Source organism: Lissotriton vulgaris, chromosome 10 (assembly GCF_964263255.1).
Source record: "Lissotriton vulgaris chromosome 10, aLisVul1.2, whole genome shotgun sequence".
NCBI classification, from domain to species: domain Eukaryota; kingdom Metazoa; phylum Chordata; class Amphibia; order Caudata; family Salamandridae; genus Lissotriton; species Lissotriton vulgaris.
Window position 1 is genome coordinate 447,838,488 of NC_141698.1, and position 20,583 is coordinate 447,859,070.

Here is a 20,583-nt window from a genome sequence, read left to right on the forward strand (position 1 = left end):
AACACCACTGAACGTGGATAGAAGTATGTGAGAGGGCGAGGGGTGATAAGGTTACTATCGTGATCAGAGAACCAGTTAAGTATAAAATGAACAGCATTCTGGTCTCTGAAATTTATAACCACTACGTCGCCCTCGATGTCCTTGGGTCTTCCCCCCAACCAGGGGAGGCGACGAACATGGACGATTTCGCCATTGATGTTATTTGCAATGGGTCTATACATGCTCAACCAATGCATAATTTTATTCTTCAATTGGGCAAAACCCTTGCGTTTGTTCGCCTCTAACTCTGGCACCCCGGTAAGAACTACCACGAAAGGCACTGCTTCCTGTGGAAGTTCTGGAAGGGGGCCCATGCTGTAATTACCCCGTGTAGGCCTCCCACTCCCCCTATCCCTCTTCTGGACTCCAGTGGCTTGTCCTATGCTCTTCGTCGGCCCACTAGCAGTTACAACAGGGGGCAATGTGAGTTTACTTTTTGATAATACAGAAGTAGCTTTGGGTATAATTTCTCTAGGGGTATGTGATGTTTGTGACATGTCCATAGTCTGAGCGGGGGCAGATGTGGGGGTTATAGCTAGGGTTGGTATAATGGTAGTTTGTAAAACAGGGTTAGATAGTACCTTAGTGGTTACTAGCTTGCTACCCATATCACGCTCTATCTTCCCAAGCCTATCATCCATTTTGTTAAGTGTTTCTACGATAGCAAGAGTGTAAGTCCTTATTATGGACTCTATACTATCAATTAAGACATGGTTTGGGGATTCTTGTGGTGTCACAACAGCGGAAGAATTATCAGATATAGGGCTGGCCTCCACTACTTTAGACGTGGAGCTTGTATGTATAAGTGATGTAGCCATGGTTCCCTGATCCAATGCTAGTACCCGCTCTCCCCCTGTGTTAGCATTGACTTTAATCCCAAAATCAGCATGATTGATTTTCTGCTTCGATAAGTCGGCCCTTTTCCGCCTTTTTTTATTAGGTGGTGGGCCATAAATTTTAGTAGGCGTAACTTTTTTTGCCCTATTCCTTACGGGTCTACTTTGCCTAGGGGTAGGGGTTACCAGTGCCTCAGTTATGATTGTGGCCTTAGTTACGCAGGGATAAATAGGGTTAATGGGGGCATTCACAGTATCCTGGGGACCAGTGTCATTCGTGGGCGCACACTCTCTAAATATTAATGGAACGCTATCCTGGGAAAAAGAGCAAGCATTCTCAGTTAAGGACCCCTCCAAAGTAGAGGTGATCAGAACAGGTGAATCAATTAATGGTCTATTTTTCAGGCTTTCTACCGAGCGTCGACGCTCAGCCCGACGTTCCGCCAAGGTAGGAGTACTGGGGGTGTCCGTAACAGTTTTCTTAAAGTAATTGTCTAATTTCCCATTGATCAGGCTCACTGGCTTATCAGATCCAACAAGGTCCGGAGTTAGGATTTCAATAGACATGGTAGCCAATACAATTACACCCCCGTGAACTTACTCCAATAGTTCTAAACGGACCGATGTTCGAACAGGGATTCTGGCCCAGCCCGGCCTCCTCTGGCCTCTGAGGGCCACAGATGGCCCGCTCTTTGCCCGGTCTTCGCCCCGGGCCATGACCCGCGCGCGTCTCGCGATGCGCGTCGTTATTCCTGCTTAAGTTAGTGTAGGGGGCGTGGCACTGGGAGGGGGCGCGGCTCGGCCGGGAAGAGGAACCAGCTGTTGGTGTTTAGAGGAATGCTGGTCCTCGCAGTCCCGTGCACCGCGCCTCTCACCTCCTCTGCGGCCACGGGATTAGACTCTCCGTTAAAATCCACAAGGCAATCAGGGATCCAAAGGTGCTACGCCTGTAGCAAGGGTCAGGAGTCCGGCAACAACAAACACCTCTAGCGAGCGGCACTCCATGTATGGAGTTATTGCAAAGGCCTGCTATCCATTTAGCTGCGCGCACCATTAAGCAACACCTTCAGCAGTGAGTGTATGGTGTGTTTTGATGATGTCTGATCCTGTAATCATGCACTGGAATGTCTAGATCGCCCAGTACGCATGCAACACTGTTTTTTCACAGAGTATTTCACTTCAACTATTTTCATCAACTGAGAGGCAAAAGCTACAGGGATGTGTTTGTTTCAATACATCTGGACAGAATGTAAGCAATTAAATTGTCTGTGACCATCGGCCAAATATAGAATGGCAATGTGATGTCTAGGCTTTCCTATGAAGGGGCTTCAACAAGTGCTTCCGGCAATGATTTCACTGTCCAGTTCCAGTCTCTGTATCTTAGCAAATCGTACAAGGGGGCTGCAATCTCAGCAAAAATTGAGGTGAAGGATCTCGAGAATCTCAGAATTCCTAAAAGGCTCTGTAATGAGTGCATGTTATGTGGAAGGGACTTAGGTTGTATCATCCCTAGTCTGCTTTGACCTATGTGCTTTCACTCAGGGAATATTTCTAATGCCAAGAATGTTACCTGTGTCTGCACAATCTGTGACTTTCAAACCTTCAAACATCCCTTCTGAGTAGCCTGTAGAAGTTGGTGCAGACGTTCTGTATGTGACTGCATATTTTCGCTATAAAGGAGAATGTCACCTATATATTGTATGATCTGCTTTTGGGACAACAGGTGGGGAGCGGCCAGGTGGCGCCCCTACAGCCCAAAATTGATACCATTCTGGCTTGGGAACCCTCAAGACCCAGACCGAGGTGAGAGCCTTTTTAGGACTCACAGGGTATTACAGGAGGTTTGTCAAGGGGTATGGCAGCATTGTTGCACCCTTGACAGAGCTGACGTCCAGGAAGCAGCCCAAGAAAGTGAACTGGACTGACACCTACCAGAAAGCTTTTATTGCCCTGAAATCTGACATGTGCACGGCACCCATGCTTCAGGCACCCACCTTCTCAAGAGAATTAATTGTGCAGATAGATGCTTCAGAGCATGGTGTGGGGGCAGTGCTTTCACAGATGAATGAGAAGGGCCTAGACCAACCTGTAGCCTTCATTAGTAGTAGGTTTCTTCCACAGGAACAGAGGTGGAGCGTGAGGCATTTGCTGTGGTCAGGGCACTGAAGAAGTTGAGACCATACTTGTTTGAGACTCACTTTCAGGTTCAGACAGACCAAAGGCCCCTCAAATGGTTGATTCTGATTAGGGGTGAGAATCCAAAGCTGTTGAGTTGGTCCATTTCCCTACAGGGGATGGACTTCATCGTGGAACACCGCCCTGGTACAGAGCACGCCAATGCTGATGGTCTGTCCAGATTTTCCGCCTTAGTGAAGAGAACTCTCAAGAGGGTGGGTAGTTCTCCCTACATTTCAGCTGAAGGGGATACATGTTAAACTTGGCACTATTGGTGTGTGGTTTTTCTGAGTCCCAAGATAGATCATGCAGTCTGTGTTTTCTCCTTTGGACTGCCGGTCAACGGTGTATTCAACTGTGCAGCCTTGGACCCTGTCATGTATGTGCATGTAACGTGCATGATCTCTCTCACCTCTCAAGTGCTCGCCGTCCCTTTATCCAGCTCCACCCCCCTGAGGAAATAGAAATTTTTAGGTAATCAATGTGTCCCCCACTCGCACCCTATCCATGCACCCATGTTCCATGTATGTTGTGTAATTCCCTTTTCCGTGCCTGCCACGAAGACGCATATGCATTTGCGTCCAACGTTAACATGTCAGTTATTCAGTCCTCCAAGAAAACCACGTTAATTTGGCTTTTAGGCCTATGGTGCCAACGTCTTTACATGGTGCACTTTTAAATAACGCAAAGCACACGTTTTCCACGTTTTCTGGCTCAGTCGAGCCAGGCCCTTAATTGAGGCTCCGAGTCTCTTCTGTCTCTGAAAACTGCAGTTTAGGTATGCATCCCTGACCTCTGTCTTACTTCCTGCCCAGCGAAGCGGTGCCCGGCTCGGCCTGGCCTGCCTGCCAAGACAGTATTTTGCCTACAGTAATCTGCTCAGCCTCCCCGAAAACACATTCCAGTCTAGTGAAATAGGTAAACATGTTTCCGGCTGCAGGGCAAAGGGCCCGGCCTTCCTGTCCTCCTTGCAAGTGATTTACAGAACCCGTTACCATGGTAGGCCCATGGCCCGCGCATTGCACCAAGACACGTATGCACGCACTAGCATTCAGTATTGAACGGCCTCTGCCCGAGAGACCTTTTACTTCAGACAATACATCCTCCAAACATAAGATACCAGATATGCTATAGGTACAGGTCGTTCTGACATCCCAGACACCAGACTCCTCTACTAGTGCTAAAAGTCAAGCCCCCCAGTTTCCCCAGTTACACGTCTATACCCCCCCCCCCTCCCACCCACAAAGGGGTGGCAATCTGAGGGATAGCCCCGGGCGCCACAAGCTCTAGCTACGCCTCTGTGATGAATTGGTCAGGTATATTTTCCTAAGCTTCTCTGCCTCTCCCTCTCCTATAATTGTTTAGGAGGCTGAGGCAAACATCCTTCACACTGATTTTAGTAGTTCCCACTTGGGCCCATCAACCGTGGTTCACAACACTTTTAAAACTGTCAGTAGTTCCACATCAAAAACATCTCAATTCCAGTCTTCTCACGTAGAACCATGGAGAAGTCAGACTTCCAAATCCCAAGGAGCTCAATCTAGCGATTTGGCTCCTGAAGTAATAAAGTTTGGATATTTTAACTTGCCACCAGAATGATGACCATTCTTAAGGAAGCAAGACAGCCTACTAACAGAGCATGCTTTGCAGCTAAATGGAAATGATTTTTTATATATTGTACTAATAACATTATTGATCCACTAGATACATCTACTCAAAATATAATTTGTTACCTTCTGCATTTACAGCGTACTGGTTTAGCCTGTACTTCTATTCATTTGCATCTTGCGGCAGTAGTAGCTGCATATTTGCAAAACAAGCAACATTTAGACCTTAAGAGACTAATAACACCCAGGGTACCTCCAACACCAGCTTGGAATCTGAACGTTATGCTTACACGGCTTATGGGTCCACCTTTTGAGCCATTACAAAACTGTATGTTACAGTTTCTTTCATGGAAAGTGGCCTTCCTCATTGCGATCACTTCATTGAGGAGAGTTAGTGAGCTACAAGCTTTAACCTTAGAAAAACCCTTATTTCAACTTCATAGAGACAGGGTAGTTCTTCGCACCAACCCAAAGTTCCTTCTCAAAGTGGTTTCTGATTTTCATATCAACCAATCAGTTGAGTTGCCTGTGTTCTTTCCTCAACCTGATTCTGTGGCAGAACAATCTTTTCATACTCTTGATGTCAGAAGAGTGCTATTGTACTACGTCGAAAGAACAAATGATTTTCGCAAAAGAAAACAATTGTTTTTTGCATTTGCTACACCTCACAAAGGCAATCCCATTTCTAAATCTAGTATTGCAATATGGATTGTTAATTGCATTAAAACCTGCTACACTAAAGCTAAACAAACTTCATCTATACTTCCTAGAGCGCATTCCACTCGTAAAATAGGAGCGTTTATGGCCTTTTTAGGTAACATCCGAATAGCTGACATTTGTAAAGCAGCAAAATGGTCCACACCACATACTTTTGCCAAACATTACTGTGTGGACGTGTTAGCACGTCAACAAGCCAATGTAGGGGGCGTGGCTTGGACGCCGATCGGGATGGCGGCGTGAGCTCGCAGCTCCGCGCGGAATCCCGTTAATTCTCCTGTTTTCGGGACCCTAGGCGACCCGAAGACGACGTTCCTGCCCTCTGAAGTGTAAGGGGACAGCTGGGCACAATCGGAGGGTCGCTGGGGGACTGCTGGCCCCGAGAAGATCGAGAGAAGAGGCGGCTGAGGTGTTGCCGAGGGTGCGAAGAAAATGGCGGCGAGGAGGTCGGACGGCCCCGAACTTCAGCCCTGAGCCAAGTTGTCGCCGAGTGGCAAGAGATCCTGCACTCGGCTGCCCGAGGCACTAGGATCGGCGGTGCTGTGTCCTGAGACCAGGGGACGCTGACCTGATTCGCCCAGGAGCTTGGGGACCTTCGTTGGCCGCCGCCCTAAGACTCATCCTTCCCCCCTCAGGCTTCAGAGGGGGGTGACGGAACGGAGCTCGTCTACCTGGCCATTGCTCCTGAGAGCGTCGGTGGGGACATTGCACTGCCCGGTGCCCGGAGACTGGCACGGAACCACGGGCGTCAACGCAAAACGGCCGACTGGACCTGTGACGCAGCACATTGGCATGGCGGCGATCGGAGGGCCGATGCCCGGGAGTCGCGAGGGGGACTCGGCGACATCTACTCGGCTGAGCGAGAGTCCCTCCCCGGAGCTTGACCAAGAACAGCGGCTGAACCGGCGTTTGGATGCCATACTTGATGCGATCACCTCCACTAAGGAAGCATTGCACAATGACATTGCCCAAGTGGCCACGGGCCTGGGGCTGCTACGCGCGGATCACGCGAAGCTGGCGGACAGGGTCAAGGACCATGACCAACTGTTGCTGGACCTGAAGCCATCGGTGGTGACCGCGGAGCACAGGATCACGGACATTTTGGCCCGACTGGACTCACTGGAGCGGAGGGCGGAGGATGCCGAAGGCCGCAATAGACGGAACAACGTGCGGGTCGTAGGCCTGCCGGAACGAATTGAGGGGGAGGATGCGGTGGCCTATATGGAGAACTGGTTCCGCAATGTGGTAGCGCCGGAGGGGCTTACTCCTTTTTTCACCCTGGAGCGAGCTCACCGGGTGCCTGCTCGCCCGCCGGGGCTAGGCCGCCCCCCCCGACCGATGGTGGTGCGGCTCCTCCATTACAAGGACCGGGATCTCCTCATCCAGCGGGCCAGGATGTCGGGCCCGTATGAGGTGGAGAACAGTAAGGTTACGATCTTCCCGGACTACACTCAAGCGGTCCAGAAGAACAGAGCATCGTTCCTCGCGGTGAAGAAGGAGCTCAGGGAGGAAGGCATCCAGTACTCCTTGCTCTACCCGGCTAAGCTGCGGATCATAATGGATGGCTCTACGCACTTTTTTCAGACTCCGGATGAAGTTTGGCAATGGCTGGAGTCATATAGAGCGGGGACGGACAGATCGCATAAAAGTAGGCGAGACCAACCCAAGCAGCCCCGGGTGAGGCAGTCACAACGCATCAGATCCCGCAACAGGCGCCAGCGGGAGAAACGGGAGGCTCAAATGGCGGCGGAGAAGAGGGATGCGCTCGCAGCGACGGCGGCCATTACAGGGTCGCAACAGAACAGTGAACGGGCAGAAACGGACTCGGGAGGGGAAGGCAGCAGGACGGGAGAGGAACTTTCAGAAGCGGAAAGCTCGAAGGGGCCGATAGTGACCCCACAGACATCGGATGGTATCTTCTGCGGCTGAGATAGAATTGGGACTAGATCGAGACTTCATGGTAGGGTGGTATCCTGTTGATGGAGGGCGGGTTGCCGGGAGGGGGAGCTGTGTGCTTCGGAGGGGATGAAGGCGCGGGGCGCGGGCTCCGCTTGCTGGGGTCGGCGGTGACTCACCCCCCTTGGGCCCTTAAGGCCGACTGTGGTGGAGACCACAGGGTAAGATTGCGAGAAGTTGGTTCAAGGTTTGGATGGGGGCGGCCATTGGGTTCGTGTGCTCTGTCCTGGGGAGTGGGGTTTGGGAAGTTTTTCAGTTTTGGGAATGTTCGGGGGGGGGCAACTGCATTGGGGGGGGCTATGAACCTTCGTTATTTGAATCGGACTGTACGAAGTTGGAATGGGGACATTACCTAATTTGAAATGCCTGACGTGGAATGTCCGGGGGCTGCGGACTATGGTGAAACGGCACAAAGTACATGCATATCTAGTACGCAGGGGGGTTCAGATTGCTATGCTCCAAGAGACTCATCTCACCAAAAAAGAGTGCGCTGCCTTGCAGAAAAGATGGCGGGGCCAGGTGTTTGGCACCACTTACTCAGCGTATGCCAGGGGGGTGTTGATCTGGGTGAGGGCGGGGATACCCTTTCAAGTGCTGAATCAAGTAGTGGATCCGGATGGCCGGTTTGTGGCGGTGGAGGGGAGGTTATATGGACGGGATGTGGTTTTCTGCTGTGTCTATGCACCGAACACTGACCAAGCTCGATACTTTGATAGCCTCTCGGGGTCCTTGGCCTCTTTCCTGGCGGGTCCGATAGTGTTGGGGGGGGACTTCAACTCGATCACGGATGTAGCTCTGGATAGGTCCCATCCCCCCCTGGTGGACTCCCCGGTGCGCAGGTTGGCCGCGCACAGGAAGGACTGGCAGGAACGATGGGGGTTGCTGGATGTCTGGAGGGAGCGGCACAGGGGAGCCAGGGATTATTCCTTTTATTCTGCTCTCCATGATCTGCATGTCAGGATTGATTCGGTGCTCTGCGGTGGATCCCTAGCCCCATTGATTTCCCATGCGGAGTACCTGGCTAGGACTATCTCCGATCATAACCCCCTATTAGTACACATTCAGTGGCAGAGAGAGCGCTCAGTGATACCAACATGGCGGCTTCGGCCGGAGACGCTTGAGGATTCTGTGTTCAGCGACGCGGTTCGGCAGGGCATTGATAGCTATTTCGGAGTGAATGAGGGCACGGCTGCGAGTAGGTCCACTGAATGGGATGCAATGAAAGTGGTGGTGAGAGGGGTGTGCTTGGGTAGGTTCTCGAATGCTCGCACGACTGTGTTGAACGACCTAATGAAAGCGGAAGAAACTGTGAGGGACTTGGAGCGCCGCAGGCCAGCTAGGCCAGATTTACAGGCCCAGTTATTGGAAGCGAAGGAAGTGGTTGCCACCGAGACGGAACGCTTAAGGTGTTATGACTACAGGCAGTATATCCTCAGGGCACATGCAGAAAGGGACAAGGTGGGTACCCTCTTGGCCAGACTAGCTAACCCGGAACTTAGGGGCTGCCCGATCCTCAGCATTAATAATGCGCAGGGAGACATGGTGTACTCCCAGGCTGCGGTATTGGAACGTTTTAGGGGATATTATGAGGAGTTATACCAGAGTCAGCTGGGAGTGGGGGTTCAGGACATCGCGGAATACCTGGGGGAGAGGCAGCTTCCGGTCCTGGACGAGGAGGACGCGAAGGAGCTGGGTAGCCCGATCACGCTCACGGAAATACGGGTGGCCATCAAACATATGGCCCGCAACAAGACGCCCGGGGTGGACGGACTGCCGATTGAATTTTATCAACAGTATGTGGACAGCGTGGCTCCCAGGCTGCTGGTGGTATATACGGAGGCTTTCGAGGCGGGGGCATTGCCTGGGTCCATGCGGGAGACCTTGATTGTACCGCTCCTAAAGCCTGGCCGGGATGCCGCGGATGTGAGGTCTTATCGCCCGCTATCCATGCTGACGGTAGATTATAAGATCTTGAGCCGAATCCTAGCCACCAGGCTGGCCCCACATATGACGGGCCTGGTACACAAAGACCAGGCCGGGTTTATACCCACGAGGAGCACGGCACTGAATATCCGCCGCCTGGTGGGAATAATGGACGCCATCTTGGACGGGGAGGGAGCTCCGGCGGTCCTGTCTGTGGACATCGAGAAGGCCTTTGATAGTTTGGAATGGTCTTTCCTGGATGGAGTGTTAGAGAGGTTTGGCATGGGCGAGGGGTTCCGAAGGTGGACGAGGGTCTTATATACCTCGGCAACGGCGAGAGTGCGTTTGGGCGGCCTGGTGTCTGCGGCATACCCGGTGGGCAGGGGCACACAACAGGGATGTTCTCTCTCCCCCCTATTGTTTGCTCTGGCGATGGAGCCCTTGGCGGTCCATGCGAGGTCAGGTGACAGGTACGCGGGGATAGTCAGCGGCGGGCAGTGGCATTATATATCGCTATATGCGGATGACTTGCTCCTGTACCTGGCTGACACCTCGGGGGCGTTGGTCGGAGCGATGGATCTGTTGTCTGAGTTCGGCCGGCTGTCGGGCCTTAAGGTCAATTGGGCGAAGACTTGTGTGTTCCCGCTGCGAGCGGGATTGCCAGTCCCTGGCAGCGATTTGGGTGTGGTATGGGAGCCCTCTTGCATCACCTATTTGGGTGTTCGCATCTACCACGCGACTGCGGACCTATTGGAGGGCAACATTGGTCGCTGTGTCCGGGCACTGCGGGGCAGCTTGTCTTTCTGGTCGACCCTCCCGCTGACGGTACTGGGTAGGATTGCACTGTTGAAAATGGTGGCGCTCCCCCGTTTCCTCTATTATTTCGGAACGCTGCCTGTCTGGATTCCCCAGGGGTTATTTAGAGACCTGCGGTCAATGATAATTGGCTTCCTATGGGGGCATGGCCGCCGTAGAGTGGCCCTGAGCACGCTACTTCGCCCCAAGCTAGAAGGGGGCATGGCTGTGCCCGACCTCGAGCTGTATTATCTTGCGGCGCAGTTGCAGGTCCTTACACAGAACGTAGCTAGGGTGTTTCGGGGTCCAGAGGAGGACCGGGATCGGGGGATACAACGCCACGTGCTGTCCTACATCATCATGCAACAGAGGCTCGAGTTACGGGCCCTCACCATGGAAGAGCGGACGCTCCGGCTGTGCTGGCAGAGGAGCCTTCGGAGAGCGAGGGCATCGCGGCCTTATGCACCGGAGATCCCGATCGGAATGCTGACGGCTTTGCCGCACGGGGGAGATTGGTCCCCGTTGCTGGATTGGGAAGAGGCGGGACTGCAGGTAGTGGGCGACTTGTACATAGACGGGGCTTTGGCGCCGTTCGAAGTGCTCCGGGACCAGTTCGGGCTGCCTGATGGGGGTTTCCTACTACACGCGGCAGTAGTGGCTGCCATACAGAAGCACTGGAAAGGGGGGCTCATGGAACCCACAACGACTATGGCGTGCCAATATGTGGTGATGGCGGCTGGTACGTTCAAAGCGGTGACGTGCCTCCATAATAGGATGCTGAATGAGGGACTGGAACCACTCCAAGGGCTCAAGGCTAAATGGGAGGTGAGCGTAGGCCGACCCATACCGGATACGGCATGGGGCCACATCCTGCGGCGCACGTGGAAGGGCACGAGAAATGCGCGCTTTCAGCAGGTACATTTCTATGTGCTTCATAGGGCTTACTTAACTCCTGAGAAATTACAGCGGTACTTTCAGGTGCCCGATGCCCGATGCCCACGGTGTTCGTCTCTGGGAGCGGACATGGACCATTTGTTTTGGGGGTGCTCACACCTGGGGACCTATTGGGCGGAGGTAGGGGAACTCCTGAATGAAGTGACTGACAGGGAGGTGGAATTCGATATGGCGGCGTGCCTGCTGCTCTGGTTCCCGCATACTAAACACACCAAGGTGACAAGCAAATTCATAGACCTGGGTCTGATATTGGCGCAGAGGGAAATATCGTGGCATTGGAAGTCCAGGGGGGGACCCTCACTGCGTAGATGGAAGAATGAACTGCTGCGGTGGTCTGACTGCGAGAGTGTGCTCCGGATGAAGCAGGCTGTCAAGATGGGGAATGAGAAGGCATTGGATGCGGCGCGTGCATGGGAGTTAGTGGTACAGGCTTTGCGTGATTCTTTGGTAGAGGATGAGGATGGTGAGAACTAAGCCGATGGACACCGCGGGGCGAACACAGAAGTATTGTACCACGCACTGTAGTTGATCCATCCAATTCGACAGGACGAGGCACACACCTTAGCAGTTGCCAGGGGAGGGGGGGCTTGGGGGGGGCTGGTTAACGGGAGTTTGGGGGGGGCCGGAAGCCATTAGATGGTTGCTCGTTAGGGCACCTTGGATCTACTAGGACGGTGGGTACTGTGTGGAGCGTGGAATGGCTGGGGAGAGCGGCCAGGTGTGACAACCCATAGCGCCTAGGGCAGGTCCCGACAAGGGCGGTACCACTGATTATCACTGGGATGGCTGACGGGAGTGATGTTGTGGGTGGGGGGGTAAAAGCAGATACGCAAAACGATATTTCAACCATGGTCCCTATGGGACGTGCACCGTGATGTTTTCCTATTGAACGGAGTAATATGCCGCCCGGCCTCCGGGATGCGGGCTGAATGGCTGTGTACGACTGGGATTTCTTATTGGACGGGGGGATATCACGAGTGAACTGGCTGATTAATTGTATCCTGTGGTTTATAATTCTGCAATAAAAATATATTTAAAAAAAAAAACAAGCCAATGTAGGGCAAGCAGTGCAAAAAACACTTTTTCAAACAGCTGCAACATATACTGGTTCGTCACCACTTTGGGAGAATACTGCTATATAGTCCATGCAAAGCATGTGTATCTACAGCACACAAATGCGTTGAACGGATTATGCTACTTGGCTAGTAGGCATCTGTTCTTGGCATGTAGAGCTGTAGATTCACATGTGCCCTCCCACCTGCCCGGGCATCTGTAGCTCTTGCAGTCTTGCATTATTTACCTTGCATATGCATGGACATCTCCATACTACACTTACTTACTCCAATCTCACCCTCTTGCAGGAAACCAATCTAACCCCATGTGCACTATCACGGAAAGGAGGAGTCACTCTACCTAGTGACTAGGAAAGACTTCTTCAAAGAAAAACAACTTGCAAACATCCGGACCCAACACTAGATGGCAGGAGTATGCAAAGCATGTGAATCTACAGCTCTACATGCCAAGAACAGATGCTTACTGTACTGAGTAAGTAGCATAATCCTTGTGAGGACAATGTAAGAAATAAGCTGCTTTGCTTCATTGGCCTAACTCTGGAATATGACAACAGCTCCTCACTATCGAGACAATATTTCATATTGCAAAATCGTCTGCATACCGTGTAAGTAAATTGCATGGGCTGTCAGTGCAAATTCTCTATACTACTTTTTTCTTGACAAATTGGTGCTGAGAACCCGGGCTTCCTTTCTGCCAAAGGTTATATCGTCTTCCCATGTGTGCAAATCTATCACTCATATCTTTTTCTGCATGACACATTGCTAAAAAGAGGAGGAGATGCTCCACCGGCTTAACCTGAGGAGACCTCAGATAGAGTGCACATGATCATTCCCAATAGATGAACAGCAGTTCCTGGGCTCTGGTGATGGTAAGAAAGAGTAGGTGGTTCAGAAATGGACCCTGTCTAGGTGGATAAATAAATGCTGCGCCCTGGCCAAGAAGGAACCCATTGAGGTTCTAAGAGATTATTCCACTTCAGCTGAAGCTGCCTGAGCAGAGGGGTGTTGCTGTCCTACACATCTGCCAAGCTGATACATGGGCGTCCATGCTTACATTTTCTGAGCACTATCACCTAGACAGTCAAGTCTGCAGACAGGGTCATTTTCCCTTCCTGGTCCTGCAAGATTTTTTTTTGTGAGTCCCCTACTAAGACGCGCTACATTTTGTGAGGTGCTGTTTTGGGTATGTCTTCTAAAGTTAAGGAAACTGTGGTTAAAAGTATTCATTAGAAGAAACATTTCCTTACCTTTGTTGATCCACTTTCTGATGGATAACTGCAGAATCCTCACTTCCCCTCCTTGTTCTGTTGTATAGACTTTTGTACCCGTAAAACAGTCCCAAGTTAGTTAGCATGCTGTCACCTACAATTTGTCATAATTGATCCACTCCTGAAGATACGGAGGAGCACAGAACAAATGTTTTTAAGCATAGTATTAGCAAAATGCTGTCAATGCCGAGCTAGAAAGGGGCTAAGTCTTTTGCCATTTCTACAGCAAAGTCTAAGCTCAGGATTATCTAGTGCCAGCCAGAGCTGTAAAATGAAGTGCTATAATGTCAGCAAAATCTGCGTCTGCGGTTGCTTTTATTCATTCCAGCTTTGCTAGACAAACTGACATCTGAGGTGGGCAGATTCAGTGTCGCTGGTGTTGTAGGTGGCTCTACCCAGGAGGTGCTCTTCACTTAAACTTGTGAACTACCCAGAGTTCTCTGCTTCTTTCTTGCATAATTTATGCAGACTGTAAGCCTGAAAGGGTATGGTTTTGACTTAAACACGGTGCTCCCTTATGTATGGACAAAGCTAAACCTGTCTGAAGAGCTATAATGATAGCGAAACAAGCGTCAGAGGTTGATTTTATTCATTCCTGTTTGGCTTGGATGGTGTTTTGCTAATCCAAAGCTGTAATACAGTGCCTGGAATAGTAAAAGGCTTTTGTCATTTTATAGCTCGGCGTAGATGGCACTGTGCTAATCCTATGTTTAAAGACTTTGTTGTAGAAGTGGCAAGAAACATTGTCCCTTTCTAGCTCAGCATGGATGGCACTATGCTAATTCTATGCTTGAAAACTTTGCTAAAAAACAGACATTTGATGTGAGCAGATTCAGAGTATCGCTAGTGATTTAGGAGGCTTTATACAAGAGCTGCTCTCCACCTAAACTTGGGAGCTACCCAGAGTTCTCTGCTTCTTTTTTGCATAAATTATGCCGCACTCTAAGCCTGAAATGGTATTGTTGATATACATGTGTATTTACATGATCTTCACACATGTACCAAACATTATTTATTACATGACTATAAAGACCAGAAAAGAGACACAGGCTGGTCAAACTGTCTTATTCACTTTATTCACTACATTTGTACCTATTTTGTGCAAGACACTGCTTTAGTTTACGAGACTAGTGGTTTACAGTCTGTGCTCAGCATTTGATCTACATCAACACATGCAAAGAGAAAAGCTGCTTGTAACGGTAGGTTTCAGTCTTGCCATGTTGCAGATTCACACAAGGCTATTCCTCTCCCCCGGCATGCAGAACAGTTGTTCGGAAAAAAGTTATTTGTTGCGTTCAGATTGCTAAAAGCACATGTACAGTCACAAATTCTGATGCAGAAAAATTCTTTATCTTCCTGCGGTTTATGTCCTTCTGCACGTGAATACGGGTCATTAAATGCACACACACCTCCTTTTGCCATTTCTTCCTCCGTTTTTTTTCACCCTCTTATCCCTGCCAGTCTTCCTTCTCTTGTTTCCCTCTTTTTACCCTTCATCGGAGTGCAAAATACAAGTGTCAAGAGACTGAAGGGAATGATTGCAGTATTTGTTGTTTGTGATCTTTACATGCTATTTCAAACACTCATTCTCACTGATCTTTGTTTGCCAGGACAGGTGCTCAGTTAAAGTCCTCTTTGATGTTTGACACTGTGTTGAGAGAAATCCCTGTTCCTAAGGGTATAATGATCATTTTAGCTGAGCGAGGTGGCATCACTGGGTGAGGTTAGATGGCATCAATGGGGACATGAGGTCGACTGTTCCTGGCTAACATCTGTCACTGTGCCAACAGGTAAGCGTTGAGCTGACAAAAGTGCTCCTGCACTTGGAGGATAAAGGCAGTCTGGTGCATTTTGTACATAAACGCCATGGGGCTCTGGTGGCGGTCACTCTCATGGATCCAATTCCGGTGAGTATCTCTGTGCTTTTTTATCTCCCTTGTATCTTGAATCTTATATGCCACATGAACCTCCAGTACTGCTTAGAAGTGAATGCAGCAGGCAAGGAGTCAGATGGGTTGGCGGAGCTGCGTTTAGAAGGGTCTCAGTATTGGAGCAGTATGTGCCTTTGGGCAGTAGTGATGCAGTCAGGCATGGTTATTTATACTTTACTGTATTGAGATCGCAGGGAATGTACCATTGAAGATTGTCATGCATTATGAGAGGTCTGTGTAGACCTCAGTAAGGGAATAGAAGGTAAATGCTGCAGATCATTATTGGAGATTGCTGCATTGGATTTTGGTTTTTGAATTTCAGGAGTGAAGATTACAATACCCTGAGTGAAGTGTGTCTTTCTTTACAGTTCTGATGTAGCACTAGGTTTTGTAGGTCAGGAATGGCATGCATTGGTCGCGCTACAAGTGTATCTGCAGTACATGTACAGTAGGTTGTTCAAAAGAGCAGTCGTTGGTTCCTCTGCAGGTTAGAGAATGCCACATGGGCATGAGTAGGGTGTAAGTAAGACGTTTTTCAGATTGTATAGATGTAGACAGCCTAGTAACTAGTGTGTTTGTGGTCTGGGAGCAGGAGTTAAACTCTGGAATAACAAGGTGGAGAATAATGTTAATTTACAGATCTCTGCATGAGGGTATTCGGATTGAAGTGACAAGGGAGACTGCAAGTCATCGGTGAGAAACATTGTTGAAACTGTGTGTTGGAGTCTTGCCAAACCCTGTTGCAGAACTTTCCCCAAGTCTATTGCAGTAAATGCATGACCTGATTTATGTTGTGTTGTGTGCAGGACTTTCTGGGTAGGATGGATAGATACAGGCATTTACTGAGAAGGGTGGCTTCAAAGGTGAGCAACATTGCAAGTGGACTGAAAAAACTTTTGTTGAGAAGCTGCCCACCCACAGTTAGTGGTAGGAGTTGGTGATAGATAGAGAAAAGAGCATTGCCTGTGCCCGAGTTCTGTGTTATTGGCTCTAATGCTGTTCTTATTCTTTATTCTTTGAATCTTGCTAATTGCCTCTTTGATTGAGTGATCTTCTTTAATCTCTACAGGTCTCACAATATCTTACAGCACAGTTCTACGCCATGAACTATAGCCTGAGACAGCGCATGGACATCCTTGACGTAAGTTTAGAGCACACTTTGTAGTCCTTCCACTGCTGGGAGGTGTTTTTGATGAACCTTGCAGTGAACCTTGCACACTACCGTTATGTAGAGCAAACGCCCAGTGAAAGAAATGCAGGGAACACTAGAACAATCCCATAGGGATAAGAGGATGAATAAGAGCTTTTGCATGTTTCTTGAAGTTTTTTCATATTTTTGTTTTACACTGTCCAAAAAGCCAAAAAGTAAAAACGTCTCAAACCCAACCCCCCCCTTACTACAGTGCCCGTCCCTAGTCGCGCCCACTTGATCACTCAAACTTCTATAGTATATCATGTATGAATGAGCAAGACCTCCAAATCGCCCTAATCCACTTCAGTATGTTTGAATTTGCACAGGCCTTAAAATCCTCAGGCAAATTAGTCCCAAATATTCTTTAAATAGTCCTAAAGAGGACCACAAATCGAATGGCGCATATGACCCAGGCCCAAATAGAATAGGTCTTTTTTTCCATTCCTGTCATGTACCATAACTTAGAAAAACACTTTTAGATGTTAAGTGTTAAGATATGCCCATTTAGCTAAGAGGATGACATCCACAAATGGATGACTGCTTTGGAGAGGGCCTGCAAAGTATAGCAGGTACCCCAAAGTCAGTGGGCAGCAATCTTGTGGCTCTCCTTTGCAGACAAAGGTAGAGACAAGTTGCTCACTGTCAGAGAAGAGGATGCTGACAATTACAATGTCCTGAAGAGTGCTCTGATAGATGGGTTTGGCCTAACCACTGAACAGTATAGGTTGCTATTCAGAGATACACAGAAGACACAGAATCAGGACTGGACTGACTTTGTAGATTGTGCTACTAAGGCTCTGGAAGGCTGGTTACTGGGCAGTAAGGTAAGTGACTATACAGGATTGTATAACCTTATACTGAGAGAACAGATTCTTAATAATTGTCTGAACCAGTTATTGCATCAGCACTTGGTTGACTCTGATTTGACCTCTCCCCAAGAATTGGGTAAGAGGGCAGACAAATGGGTCAGAACCAGGGTGAAGCAGAAGGTACAGAACCAAGGTGGTGACCAGAAGAAGCAAGACTAAAAGGGTGGGGAGAAAGCAAAAGACCAGAAGTCTTCTCAAGGTCCCCAAAAAGCTTCTAATGGTGAGCTTTCTCAACAATCCAAAAAGAAAGAAGGGCCAAAGAAACCATGGTGCAAGAGTTGTAAAGTTAATTCTCACTGGACCAGTGATTGCACCAAAAAGGAGACAACTCCAGCCACCATTGCCCCTAAGGCAACTGTTCCCCCTAGTTCAGCTCCAAGTGGTGTTTCTCAACAGAAGGGTGTAGTAGGGTTAACCCTGGGAACTGAGATGGGCTCTGGCCTAGTCAGAGTACCAACTCAAGCTGTTTTGATCTGTGATGGAGGCATGGACATGTCCTTATATGTGAGTCCCAATAACTTGGGCAAGTACAGACAAACTCCTTTAGTCAATGAGAAAGAGGCTCATGCCTACAGGGACACAGGAGCCAGTGTCACCATGGTGATAACTGACTTTGTGGACCCTGGACAGATCATACTAGGTGAAACTTACCTAGTGACCAATGCTAGCAATGTCACTACCACACACAGTATGGCAGTTGTTAATTTCTCCTGGGGAGGGGTAACTGGCCTTAAGAAGGTTGTTGTTAGTTCGGACCTCCCTGTAGAATGTTTGCTTTGCAATGACCTAGAGACTTCAGCCTGGTCTGAAGTGGAGTTTAGGACACATTCAGAAATGTTAGGTATCCCAGTACATGTTCTAGCAGTGACTAGGTCACAGGTCAAAAATCGCAACACTGAACAGGCACTGGATTCTGGAATAATGGACTAGTTGCCTACCAGGAAAAGGAGCAGCAGGTTTAAGGCTGTGCCTTTCCCCTGCCTCAGGATGAAGATCAGCCTTCTGAGGAAGCTGATTGTGAGCCTGAAGAAGGAACTGTCCTAGAAGAGCTTGAACCTGATCAGGTTGAGTTTCTTGGGACAGGGGGACCTTCCAGGGCATATCTACGGCAGGCGCAGTTGGACTGCCCTTCTCTTGAACCCCTCAGACAGCAAGCTGCTGCTGAGGCTGCAGGGAATGCTAGTGGAACCCATAAGGTTTATTGGGATGAAGGGCTCCTGTATTCAGAGGCTAGAGACCCCAAGCCTGGTGCTTCCAGGAGGTTGGTCATACTTTTGGCATTCACAGGTTTCCTTTTGACACTAGCCCATGACATTCCCCTGGCAGGACTTCTTGGCCAGAACAAGACTTGGGACAGGCTTGTCCCTCACTTTCACTGGCTTCACATGTTAGAAGACACCAAGGAGTTGTGTCGCTCCTGTGTGACCTGCCGAACCAATGGCACGGCAGGTGGAAGGAGTGTGGAGGGAACTATAAGTTCACCACACCCTATCACCCACTGTGCAATGGTCTGGTTGAAAGAGACAACAAGACCTTAAAGGGCATGATTAAGGGTCTCCCTGAAAAGCTCAGGCGGAGATGGGATATCCTACTGCCCTTCCTTTTATTTGCCTACAGAGAGGTCCCACAGAAGGGGGTTGGCTACAGGCCTTTTGAATTTCTGTTTGGGCATCCTGTAAGAGGACCCCTTTGTCTGGTGAAGGAAGGATGGGAGTTACCTCTCAAACTTCCCAAACAAGACATTGTGGACGATGTACTTGGTCTCCGCTCCCGGATGGCAGTACATCAAAAAGGCATCTAAAAACCTTGAGGCCAGTCAGGAATTTCAAAAGGCCTGGCATGGTCAAAAGGCTGTACTGACTGTTTACCAGGCAGGACAGAAAGAGTGGGTGTTGGAGCCATTAGCCTCAGCAGCACTCCAAGACAAGTGGAGTGGACCCCACACTATTGTAGGGTGCTTCATGTCAACAGACTGAAACCATATGTTGACTGGGCAGACATGGGTTTGCTCATGGCTACTGACAGGAGGAAGAGAGTGACCCTCTCCCAGTCCTGCTCTATCAGAACCCTGATGATAGGTCAGTTGATGGTGTAGCCTTGGAAGGCAGCCTCACTGATCAGCAGCAGAGTGACTGCAGACAAGTTCTGCAGGCCTACAGACTGATGTTTTCACTGACTCCAAATCAGACTACCTGGTGCACTCATGAAGTGGACACTGGGGACAGTCTGCTGTTGAAAGTAAGATTTACAGGCAACCTGATCATATCCGTTACTGTATCAGGACAGAAGTCCAGAATATGTTGGAATTGGGAGTTATTGAACCCTCAGATAGCCCTTGGGCTAGTCCAGCAGTCCTGGTGCCAAAACCTCACACCTAGGGTGGTAAGAGAGAAATGGGGTTTTGTGTAGACTACAGATGTCTCAATGCTGTCACTAAGACAGATGCCCATCCAATACCCAGAGCAGATGAGCTCATAGATAACCTGGTCTTCCAAATATCTTAGCAAATTTGATCTGACAGCTGGCTACTAGCAAATCAGGTTAGCTGATGAGGCCAAGCCAAAGACAGCATTTTCAACCCCTGGTGGACATTATCAGTTTGTGGTGATGCCCTTTGGTCTGAAAAATGCACCTGCCACATTTCAACGGTTGGTAAACTAAGTCCTCTGAGGTCTGGATGACTACAGTGCAGCTTATCTTGATGATATTGCTGCCTTTAGCTCCACCTGGGAAGATCACCTGATCCACCTGAAAAATGTTTTGGAAGCCCTGCAAAAACCAGGCCTAACTATCAAGGCTACTAAGTGCCAGATAGGGCAGAGTCAGGTTGTGTGCCTGGGCAACCTTGTAGGTGGAGGCCAGGTTCGACCACTACAGAGCAAAATCCAGACCATCATGGACTGGGTTGCTCCAACCACCCTGACTCAGGTCAGAGCTTTCTTTTGCCTGGCTGGGTACTATAGGAGATTTGTCAAGGGGTATGGTTCCAGAGTGACACCCCTGAATGACTTAACTTCTAAAAGATTGCCTAAGAAAGTCCAGTGGACAGTCAGCTGTCAAAAGGCATTTGATGACCTGAAGCAGGCCATGTGCACTGCACCAATTCTGCAAAGTCCTAACTACTCCAAAGAATTCATTGTCCAAACAGATGCTTCTGAGTTGGGGGTAGGGGTGTGCTCTCACAATTGAATGATGAAGGCCAGGACCAGCCAGTAGCTTTTATTAGCAGAAGGCTGACCCCTAGAGAG

General features: G+C 49.5%; 1 protein-coding gene across 1 annotated transcript in view; it reads left to right on the plus strand.

Moving 5' to 3' along the window:
- The window catches only part of TELO2 (telomere maintenance 2), a 603,857-nt gene that overhangs the window by 341,234 nt on the left and 242,040 nt on the right, over nt 1–20,583 (plus strand). The window contains exons 14-15 of the mRNA XM_086941299.1: nt 15,134–15,250; nt 16,344–16,415. Of these exons, the coding sequence (XP_086797425.1) occupies nt 15,134–15,250; nt 16,344–16,415 (189 nt within the window). The remainder of the gene's footprint in view (nt 1–15,133; nt 15,251–16,343; nt 16,416–20,583) is intronic.